The sequence below is a fragment of the Nematolebias whitei genome, chromosome 5 (genome assembly GCF_014905685.2).
Source record: "Nematolebias whitei isolate Nwh7 chromosome 5, NemWhi1, whole genome shotgun sequence".
NCBI classification, from domain to species: Eukaryota; Metazoa; Chordata; class Actinopteri; order Cyprinodontiformes; family Rivulidae; genus Nematolebias; species Nematolebias whitei.
This window is the reverse complement of record NC_056502.1, coordinates 1,712,547-1,724,664: the sequence shown is the minus strand read 5'-3', so window position 1 is coordinate 1,724,664 and position 12,118 is coordinate 1,712,547. Positions and strand designations below refer to the sequence as shown.

General features: G+C 44.4%; 1 protein-coding gene across 1 annotated transcript in view; it reads left to right on the top strand.

Moving 5' to 3' along the window:
• The window catches only part of col6a4a (collagen, type VI, alpha 4a), a 54,835-nt gene that overhangs the window by 17,390 nt on the left and 25,327 nt on the right, over positions 1-12,118 (top strand). The window contains exon 2 of the mRNA XM_037676500.1: positions 7,706-7,808. Within this exon, the coding sequence (XP_037532428.1) occupies positions 7,706-7,808 (103 nt within the window). The remainder of the gene's footprint in view (positions 1-7,705; positions 7,809-12,118) is intronic.

Here is a 12,118-nt window from a genome sequence, read left to right as displayed (position 1 = left end):
ATAGAAACCACATCTGGACTATAGAAACTACACCTGGACTATAGAAAGTACACCTGGACTATAGAAAGTACACCTGGACTATAGAAAGTACACCTGGACTATAGAAACCACACCTGGACTATAGAAAGTACACCTGGACTATAGAAACCACACCTGGACCTGTCATTCTGTGTCTGTTTCTACTTCCTGTCCTCTCAGACCCAGCCAGTTGAAGCAGATGTTCGCTCGTCCTGAGTCTGGTTCTTCTGGAGGTTTCTTACTGTTTAAGGGAGTTTTTTCTTTCCACTGTCTCCTCTGTTCTTGCTCAGGATGGGAGACTGTGTAAGTGAAGATTCAACACAACCTGCTGCTTCCTCAGATACAGAACTTTACTGGTTGTCTTTTTTAATGTGTGTGGGTGTTTCTGTTCAGAGACCTGAGACGACGTCTGTTGGGACTTGGAGCTGCAGAAATAAACTGAATAGAATTCACAGCTGAACGGTGCCTTTGGTTCTGGAACTGGAGGGGTTAGTTAGTTTTCAGGGTTTGTCAGGCCAGTTGACTGGGCTCCACAGAGGGCCATTCGATCCTGTCCAGAGCCATCTGTTCTGTAAAATGATGAGTGTCTCATTGTTAGGAAGTTCTCCGCTCGATCCGGTGGTCCTAGTGGAGTTTGGATCGACTCTCCAAACAGAGAGGCCCCTCGTTGTTCAGCATCACACTTCATCTGTAGACGAGCCGAATCGTGAGCGCCGTCAGAGCGCAGCAATGTAAATACAGCCGACGGATAAATGATGCAGACCCTCACTGCTGTTAGACCTTCACATGCCATCCCCCCTCCTCCTCCTCATCCTCCCAGGGCCCCAGCCTTCTGGCATCTGATGAAACGCAGGCTGGAAGATGTGTTTGTGAGTGTGTGTGTGTCCGTGCACACACGGTGATACATGTACACACATGGAGGCACGCCAAAGTTTGCCTGTTGAACAAAGACTGGGAGGTGGTGTTAACGCAGAGCGTTTGGGTCCAGGTTCCTGTCCCGTTGACTGTTTACTGATGAGCTGCATGTTTAAATTCAGCCGGAGGGAGCAGAGCCAAAAAAGGAATCAGAAGAAACAGCACAGCTGTAAAAGGTTCTGTTTATTAATCAGAGATCTGAGCAGAACTCTTTAAAGGTTCTGGAATAAAATCTGAACAATTTACTCAGAAAGAGTCGAGACGATGAAATATAAACAGAAACTGAAGGCAGCCATTTGTAAATGCTGTAAGACACATAATCCAGGTCCGGTTCTGTTCTGGACCTCCCTGCTTTAACACCGGGTCTGGTTCTGGTTCTGTTCACAGATATGGACACCATCCAGAAACGCTGCCGTCTTCTCTGGACCAGAGCTCGTTTCAAATCTCATGGCAGCACGACGGCTCAGTGGTTAGCACTGTTGCCTCACAGCAAGAAGGTCCTGGGTTCAATCCCCGGTTGGACCTGGGGTCTCTCTGCATGTTCTTCTCGTGCTGCGTGGGTTTTCTATGGGTGTTTCCTCCCACAGACCAAAAGTCTGCCTTCAGGCCCTGGCCTCCCTTGTAAAAGAGACCTGTGGCCTCAATGGGATTTGCCTGGTTAAATAAAGGTTAATAAAATAGAATGAGGTGTAGTCCAGAACTGTTCTGGGGTCAGACGGGTCCAAAGCTGAAGTTCTTTTTAAAAACAGTAAATTGTAAAAAAAAAAAAAAAAAAGCAGAAACTTGAAATATTAGATAAACTTGTTTTAACACAGACGTTTTGTAGAACATCAAAGGTTTCATCTGATCCAGCCCACACCATCAGTCCTCCACCACCATGCTGACTGCTGCTATGAGCTGCTAGCACTGACCGTGCCGCAGTGCATTGTGGGTAGAGCAGCAGAGTTCAGGCAGAGAAAGCGTGGAAACAAGCAGCAGATGAGTGTTTCTGCCGGCAGCAGAGCTGGTAAAACCAGCAGGAAGCTCCTCTGTCTGGGAAAGAATTGTCAGGAAATGGTTTCGTCCCAGCTGTGATGTGGTCGCTGTCTTCGTCCCACAGATGGCAGAATTGGGACCGTTCGACGCTAAGCAGAACCACATGGCTCCGATTGCTGCGCTCCGGAGGAGAGAAGTCTGAGTTCATGTGGCTGCTGCAGGGTTCTCAGCAAAATCAGGATCAACCAGAGCTTTGAAGGGGCGAAGATGCTAAACGAGAGGAATTGCCAAACTTTCAATGTCTCGGATGGATGGACTGTACATATACAGCTCCTTTCTTTCTTCTGAAGACACTCAAAGCTCTTTACATCACACTCTGTGCCCATTCACACAGCACTCTACCACATCTGTACAAAGAATAATCAGAGCTTTAACACATTCATACACCAATGGGACACACATCGTAGACAATGAGGGGTTCAGTGTTTTGCCCAGGGACACTTCAGCATCTGACTGCTGGTGGAATCAAACCCCAAACTCTTGCATTGGAAGACAACTTCTCTAACCACTCAGCCACAGATGCCCAACAGTTTCACAGGTTAGTCCTGGTCCAGGAGGACCACTGTCCTGCATGTTAGAGGTTCCTCTGCTCCAATTCCAACACACCTGATCAGAATCACTGGCTCCTCCAGAACGTGAAGAGCTGAGTCAAGGTCAAGGTTTCTTGACTGTCATTCACATCACATGTGGTACGTGTGGTGGAATGAAATTGTGTACACAGGGTCCCAGTTACCCTGCGATTCAACCAATGAGTCAGGTGTTGGAGCAGTAAATGTGTCAAATCTGCAGCATAGTGGTGAACAAGGACCAGGACTGGACACCCCTGATCTAAAATGTCCCCAGGTGTGAGTGAGAGTATGAATGGTTGTTTGTCTCATTTGTCTATATGTCCCCATGATGGACTGTAGGCCTGTCCAGGAGTCTCCCACCTCTCAGAGTGACTGCTGGAGACAAACACCAGCTCCACGTGACCCAGAAAGGAGATGCGAGTAACAAATATGAATTCTCATATGTTGGCTGGTTGGATGGATGATGTTGGCTGGTTGGATGTTGGTTGAATGGATGATGATGAATGGATGTTAGTGTGATGGTTGGATAATGGTTGGTTGGATGATAGTTGGCTGTCAGTCGTATGATAGTTGAATTTTGGTTGGATGGTAGTTGGATGTTGGTTGTATGATAGTTGAATTTTGGTTGGATGATAGTTGGCTGTCAGTTGTAAGATAGTTGAATTTTGGTTGGATGATAGTTGGATGTTGGTTGTATGATAGTTGAATTTTGGTTGTATGATGGATGTTGGTTGTTTGATAGTTAAATTTTGGTTGGATGTTAGTTGGATGTTGGTTGTATGATAGTTGAATTTTGGTTGAATGTTAGTTGGATGTTGGTTGTATGATAGTTGAATTTTGGTTGGAAGATAGTTGGTTGTATGATAGTTGAATTTTGGTTGGAAGATAGTTGGTTGTATGATAGTTTAATTTTGGTTGGATGATAGTTGGATGTTGGATGTTTGTTTTTGTTAATAGTAAAAAATAAGAAGGTGCTGTGAATTGAGAATTATTGTCATGCTGTCGTCATACATTTGGAGAGTGGTGGTGCAGAGGTTAGAGAAGATGGGCCTATGACTGGAAAGTTGCCGGTTCATCTCCCTGGACTGACAACATCAAAATGTGGGTGGAAAAGGTGAAACACCCACACCTGCCTCCACTCTCATTTGCCACACTCTGGGCCCTTGAGCAAGACCCTTAACCCCCACCATCTGTTCCCAAACAGGTCTCTCTTGAAAATGAGTTCTCATGACTCAAGACTACCTGTATAAATAACGGATAAATAAAAAATAAATACATGTCCTGTACCAGTCTAACATAGTTTTCTGTCACTCCAGATTTCCTCATACAATACCACACCTCCTCCCTCGGCACCCTGTCTGATGCTTTTTCTAAATCCACAAAGACACAATGGAGTTCTTTCTGACCCTCTCTGTACTTCTCCATCATCATTCTCAAATCAAAGATGGCGTATGTGGTGCTCTTTCTCTTTCTTGGCATGAAACCATCCTGCTGCTCACAGATAGTCACCTCTCGTCTAAGTCTTGCTTCAACAACTCTCTCCCAGATCTTCATCGTGTGGCTCATCAGCTTAATTCCCCTGTAGTTGCTACAACTCTGTACATCACCCTTGTTCTTAAAAATGGCCACCAGCACTTCTTCTCCATTCCTCAGGCATTTTCTCACTTCAAATATGTCATTGAATATTTGAGTTAAAACCTCACTCTCATCTCTCCAAGACATTTCCAAACCTCCACTGGTCATCAGGTCCTACTGCCCTCCCCTTCTTCATTCTTTTCAGAGCTTTCTGGACTTCACCCTCATTAATCTTTCCTACTTCCTGGTCCACAGTTTCTATGACCTCTATTCTTCTTTCTCTTCATTCTCTTCATTCATTAGCTCCTCAAAGTACTCCTTCCATCTTCCCGTCACACTCTCCTCACTTGTTAGAACATTACCATTCCTATCTTTAATAAGCCTAACCTGCTGCACATCCTTTCCAGCCTGATCCCTCTGTCTTGCCAATCAGTGCAAGTCCTTCTCGTCCTCTTTAGTGTTCAGTCTCCCATACAACTCATCGTACGCCCTCTACTTTATCTTAGCTACCTCCCTCTTTGCTCTACGTCCCATCTCCTTATATTCCTGTCTCCTCTCTTCAGTCCTCTCACTGTCATATTTCTTCTTGGCTAACCTCTTTCTTTGAACATCTTCCTGCACTTCACTATTCCACCACCAGGTTTCCTGATCATCCATTCTCTGTCCAGATGACACACCAAGTACCTTCCTACCTGTCTCTCTAATTACTGTTGCTGTAGTAGTCCAGTCATCTGGAAGCTCTTTCTTACCACCCAGAGCCTTTAACAGCTCCTCTCTGAATTTCTCACAACATTCTTCCTTCTTCATCTTCCACCATTTGGTCTTCTTCTCTGATTTTACTATTTTTCTCTTCTTCACAACAACAGTCATTCTACACACAACCATCCGATGCTGTCTGTCCACGCTCTCTCCTGCCACAACCTTACAGTCTCCAATCTCCCTCAGGTTTCCTCTTCTACACAGATTGTAGTCGACCTGCGTACTCCTTCCTCCACTCTTATAGGTCACTCTATGTTTCCTTCTGGTTCCTTCGACAACATGTCAATTCAGGTCTGCTCCCATCACCACCCTCTCCTCCTTGAGAATACTCTCTATCACTTCATCCAGATCCTTCCAAAATGTATCTTTCTCCTCCACATCACATCCAACCTGTGGAGCATAACCACCGACAATATTTAGCATCAGACCTTCTACTTCTACCTTCAGACACATCACCCTATCTGACACTCTTTTCACCTCTACTAAATTCTTTACCAACTCCTCCTTCAGGACCACCCCTACTCCATTCCTCTTTCTATCCACACCATGGTAAAACAGTTTGAACCCTGCTCCAATGCTGTGAGTCTTGCTGCCCTTCCACTTGGTCTCTTGGACACATAAAACATATACCTTCCTTCTCTGCATCATGTCAGCCAGCTCTCTACCTTTGCCTGTCATTGTCCCCACACTTAGAGTTGCAACCCTCAGTCCTACATTCTTCACTTTTCCCTTCTCCTCTGTCTCCTGACACGTTTCCCTCCTCGTGGTCTTCGACTAATACATTTTCTGCCGGAACCCTGTTTGTCATCAGCACCGATGGTGTTCGTTGTTAACCCGAGCCTCCACCGATCCGGTGGTTTCACTTTGATGAACTTGCATTATGGTATTGGTCAAAGTCAGATGCCATTCCTGACAAAACCGTCACCATTTACCCAGGCTTGGGACCAGAACCAGAGATACACTGGCTCGTGCTCCCTGGTGGCTGGTTTTGGCTGTAAATTGAGAATGAATTTCAAATGAAAGGTTAACAAGAGCTGTGACAGCTCAAAGGTCAGAGGTCAGAGGTCAGTGGAGTCTGGGAGCTGTGTCTCAGGTGTGTTGGTAAACGCCTCACAGCTTAAATTACTTAATTTACTCGTGCTGTCAGACAGAGCTTAGCTCCCTGAGCTGATGATTCGTTGGCTTCTTTCCTGATCGGTGGTTTTTATGTTGTTCGCAGAGATGAGTTCAGGAACTTCTCGTTTCAATAATTATCTGTAAAATCTGTGATGAAGCAACAGAACCACAAGTGTTCACAGCTCTGGGTTAAAGCTGGGGCTCTCCCAGCAGAACAAATCTTCTTTTTTAGGATGTTTTCAAGGATTCAAGGTTCTTTATTTGTCATACACACCTCATGTGGTACATGAGGTGGAACTAAATTGTGTACACAGGGTCCCAGTTCCATCCAACAATAAAGTGTAAAAGAAAAACTGTAATAACATCTAAGATATGAACTAAGAAAAACATCAAGTAAATATACACTAAGCACTAATAGCATAAAAACATTACGTCAAACGGCAGCACGAACATGAGTCTGTGTGAGCAGATGAGCACGCATGAACACAGCAACATGAAACAGGTCAGCAGCAACATGAAACGGATCAGCAGTAACATGAAACAGATCAGCAGCAACATGAAACAAATCAGCAACATGAAACAGATCAGTAAACAAAAGGGGGGCTCAGCACACATCCCTGAGGGGAGCCAATGCTGAGGGTTATGGTGGAGGAGAAATTGTGGATCCTCACTGACTGTGGTCTGTTTGTTAAGAAGTCTAGTACCTAGTTGCAAATGGAGGGGCTTAGTCCTAGAGTGAATAGTTTGTTCATCAGGGTTTGGGGGATCATGGTGTTGAAGACAGATGTGAACTCCACAAAGAGCATATGAACGTAGGAGTCCTGCTCTAGGTGGGTGAGAGCAGTGTGGACCACAGAGGAGATGGCGTCCTCTGTTGATCGATTCTTGAGGTATGCATACTGAGGGTCCTCGTTGATGTTGATGGTTGTTTGATGTGAGTCATGACCAGCCTTTGAAGCATTTAGTGACTATCAGGGTGAGGGCCACTGGCCGATAGTCATTCAGACCAGTCACTGTAGAGCTCTTTGGGATTGGGATGATGGTGGCAGTCTTCAGGCAGGTGGGAACTGTCTCCAGCGTAAGTGAGGAGTTAAATATGTCTGCCAGCACTTCGCAGAGCCGATCTGCACATTTTTTTCATTTATTCATTTACCCTTTATTTACACAGGTAGTCTCATTGAGCCACGAGAACTCGTTTTCAAGAGAGACCTGTTTAGGGAGCAGATGGGGGTTAAGGGCCTTGCTCATGGGCCCAGAGTGGGGCGAATGAGGGTGGGGGCAAGTGTGGGTGCTTCACCTACCCCACACACATTTTTGATGTCAGTACCGGAGCGTGAACCGGCAATCTTCCGATCACAGGCCCACCTTCTCTAACCTCTGCACCACCACTCCCCGGGGATATTGTCAGGGCCGGTTGCTTTGTGAGGAGTGGTCTTCCTCAAGGTCCTCCTTACTTCAATTTAACAACCTGATGGAGTTACAAACTTCGAAAATCATAATTAAACAAACTGCATTTAAATGATGAAGTATGATGAAGTGTAATCCCTAAACTTTGAGGTAGTTCTGATTAATCTTTTCCAGGGTCATTTACATTTTTCATCTAGACAGGGTAGGAAGGAGCCAACCTGATTAAAACTGCAGTCCGTCTCAGCTGTAGCTTATGGACCTCCCTCCAGATGTTCCTCTACATCCATGTCATCTTTGTGTTTGTGTTGCAGGGGGAGAGAAACCTGAGTTGTTACAACATGGAGGGGAGGCGGGCTCTTCTGCTCTGCCTTGTTGTGGTGGCGTGTTTCCATGGCAACGCCGCTCAGCTGACAGGTGGGTGCGATTTCCCAGCTCTGCATCAAAGCCCCACGCTTTAGCATCACATGATAACGTCTATAACACCATTTGAACCAACCGGAGACACAAACATTCACTTGAAAATTATTAGAGCACTTTACTAACCCTGGTCTTTAGGAGGGGGGGGGGGGGGGGGGTTGGACCAGACTTACTGCAGTCCATGGGGTCAAAAACTGGAAATTTGGAGACTACAGTTTTCTTTCATAGACGCAGGTTCTTTGGTAGTTTTTATGGTGTTTGCCAAGAAAGTCTGAACATCAAAGAACTTGCATAGAAAAGTCTTGAAGTTTGTCTTTATGCTTTGACAGCATCAGTTTGGTTCCACTGATTCTCCAGACTGAGAAGATTTGGACCTCTGTCTGCTGCTGTCCATGTTTCAGAGCTAAACATCTGTTTATCTGGAAAATTACTAAAGGAAGCTCTTTGAAACCACCGCCTGATCCATTAGATTTAACTTTGAGGTGGTTTTACTGTCAGGACTGAGTGACAGAACATAAAGAGAATTTACTGTTGGCTCAGTTTGTCGTGGTTTCCTGAAGAATGTGAGCACCACCAGCAAGCTTGTTTCCTCACGCTTTTTAATCCACCAGATTCCTGCTGCTGTCCAGAACCGGTCCTGATCCGGACAGCAGCAGGACTCAAGCTGCTCGTTCTTCTCTCGGGCTCGCACACGTCACGAGCACCCCACCTTCTGTACCTCCAAACCACGCTGACACACCTTCACCTGTGGCTGCATGCTCCCTGAGAACCAGGACCTGCTCGGTGGTCTGGTTCCTCCCCCTACAGGTATCTCTATGACTTGTCCGTGACCTCCAACCTTCCCTTCAGTCTGCACCCAAGAGGCCGTAGCAGACATCGTCTTCATCGTGGATGGTTCCTGGAGCATCGGCACTGAGAACTTCGAGCAGATTCGCCGCTTTTTGAACACACTGGTCAACAGCTTTGACATCGGTCCGGATCGCGTTCAGATCGGCCTGGTCCAGTACAGCACCGCTCCACACACGGAGTTCCAGCTCAACACCTACCAGAACAAAGAAGACATCCTGGCGCACATCAAGTCCTTACCTTACCGAGGTGGCGGAACCTACACCGGGCTTGGTTTGGACTTCATGCTGAGGCATCACTTTGTGAAAGCAGCTGGGAGCCGAGCCGAGCAGAAGGCGCCACAGATCGCTGTGGTCATCACCGACGGAAAGTCTCAGGATGATGTGGAGTTCCATGCCGAGGAGCTGAGGAGAAGAGGCATAGTTCTTTATGCTATCGGGATCAAAGACGCAGATGACTTTGAGCTGAAGCTGATAGCAAACAGACCGCACAGTCAGCACGTCTTCAGCGTGTCGGACTTTACGGCTCTGCAGGGAATCTCTCAGAACATCATCCAGACACTGTGCACAACTGTGGAGGAAGCCAAGAGACAACTCCTGCAACTGTCCTCAGGTAATATGAGTCAGATCACACCATGAGACACTGTCACACAGCAAGTGGTCCGGGGTCATTTCAGTCATGTAGGAGTCACCCTGAAGACAATGCATTAACCACTTTTATTAAGTCTTAATCTCTTTGAAAGTAAATAAAACCACCAGCTGTCAGATGATCCATTTCCTGAGGTCTTCATTAAATGTCTCTGAAGGGTTCAGTCCTTCAGATGTCTTTAGGACTATAAAAGGTACCCCTGGACTATAGAAAGTGCACCTGGACTATAGAAGGTACACCTGGACTATAGAAGGTACACCTGGACTATAGAAAGTACACATGGACTATAGAAAGTACACCAAGTGTACCTTCTATAGTTCATGTGCACTTTCTATAGTCCAAGTGTACCTTCTATAGTCCAGGTATACTTTCTATAATCCAGGTGTACTTTCTATGGTCCAGGTGTACTTTATATAGTGCAGGTGTACTTTCTATAGTCCAGTTGTACCTTCTATAGTCCAGGTTTACCTTCTATAGTCCAGGTGCACTTTCTATAGTCCAAGTGTACCTTCTATAGTCCATGTGTACCGTCTATAGTCCCAGTGTACTTTCTATAATCCAGGTGTACTTTATATAGTCCATGTGTACCTTATATAGTCCAGGTGTACTTTCTATAGTCCAGGTGTACTTTCTATAGTCTAGGTGTACCTTCTATAATCCAAGTGTACTTTCTATAGTCCAAGTGTACCTTCTATAGTCCAAGTGTACTTTCTATAGTCCAGGTGTACTTTATATAGTCCAGGTGTACTTTCTATAGAACAGGTGTACCTTCTATAGTCCAAGTGTACTTATTATAGTCCAGGTGTACTTTATATAGTCCAGGTGTATTTTCTATGGTCCAGGTGTACTTTATATAGTGCAGGTGTACTTTCTATAGTCCAGGTGTACCGTCTATAGTCCATGTGTACTTTCTATAGTCCAGGTGTACTTTCTATAGTCTAGGTGTACTTTATATAGTCCATGTGTACCTTATATAGTCCAGGTGTACCTTCCATAGTCCAGGTGTACTTTATATAGTCCAGGTGTACCTTCTATAATTCAAGTGTACATTCTATAATTCAAGTGTACTTTCTATAGTCCAGGTGTACCTTCTATAGTCCAAGTGTACTTTCTATAGTCCGGGTGTACTTTATACAGTATTGGTGTACTTTATATAGTCCAGGTGTACCTTCTGTAGACCAGATGTACTTTCTATAGTCCAGGTGTACCTTCTATAGTCCAGGTGTACTTTCTATAGTCCAGGTGTACTTTCTATAGTCCAGGTGTACTTCATATAGTCCAGGTGTACTTTCTATAGTCCAGGTGTACCTTCTATGGTCCAGGTGTACCTTCTATAGTCCAATTGTACTTTCTATAGTCCAATGTACCTTCTATAGTCTAGGTGTACTTTCTATAGTCTAGTTGTACTTTCTATAGTCCAGGTGTACTTTCTACAGTCCAGGTGTACTTTGCAAAGTCCAGGTGTACTTTCTGTATTCCAGGTGTACTTTCTATAGTCCAGGTGTACCTTCTATAGTCCAGGTGTACCTTCTATAGTCCAATTGTACTTTCTATAGTCCAGGTGTACTTTCTATAGTCCAGGTGTACTTTATATAGTCCAGGTGTACTTTCTATAGTCCAGGTGTACTTTATATAGTCTAACTGTACTTTTATAGTCCAGGTGTACCTTCTATAGCACAATTGTACTTTCTATAGTTCAGGTGTACTTTATATAGTCCAGGTGTACTTTCTATAGTCCAGTCATACCTTCTATAGTCCAGGTGTTCTTTGTATTGTCCAGGTGTACCTTCTATAGTCCAGATGTACTTTCTATAGTCCAGGTGTTCTTTCTATATTCCAGGTGTACCTTCTATAGTCCAAGTGTACTTTATATAGTCCAGGTGTACTTTCTATAGTCCAGGTATACCTTCTATAGTCCAGGTATACCTTATATAGTCCAGTTGTACTTTCTATAGTCCAGGTGTACTTTATGTAGTCCAGGTATACTTTCTATAGTCCAGGAGTACCTTCTATAGTCAGTGATGGGATGTAACTAAGTACTTTGTTACTTTACATTTTTCATGTATCTGTACTTTACTTAATTAGAGTTAAATGTGGGTACTTTATGTAAGTGGGTACTTACAATTTACATCAAGTATCTGTACTTTCTACTAAACTACATTTCTATAACGTGTTGCATTACAAGTTACAATCATGTTGCGCCTTTTTGATTTGTTTGTTACTTTGAAAGTAACCAATGGTGAAAGGCAAGTTGGTCCATTGAATCACTGCAAAGTGGGCAGGTAATGTTAGGCAAGAAGAGCTGTGTACTCTCTGTAGTCCAGGTGTAGTTTCTATAGTCCAATGTACCTTCTATAGTCTAGGTGTACTTTCTATAGTCTAGGTGTACTTTCTATAGTCTAGGTGTACTTTCTACAGTCCAGGTGTACTTTATATAGTCTAACTGTACTTTCTATAATCCAATGTACCTTCTATAGTCTAGGTGTACTTTCTATAGTCCAGGTGTGTTTTTTGTAGTCTAGGTGTACTTTCTATAGGCCAGGTGTACTTTATATAGTCCAGGTGTACCTTCTATAATCCAAGTGTACTTTCTATAGTCCAGGTGTACCTTCTGTAGTCCAAGTGTACTTTCTATAGTCCAGGTGTACTTAATATAGTCCCAGTGTACTTTCTATTGTCGAGGTGTACTTTAAATAGTCCATGTGTACTTTCAATGGTCCAGGTGTACTTTCTATAGTCCAGGTGTACATTCTATAGTCCAGGTGCACTTTCTATAGTCCAGGTGTACCTTTTATAGTCCAAGTGTACTTTCT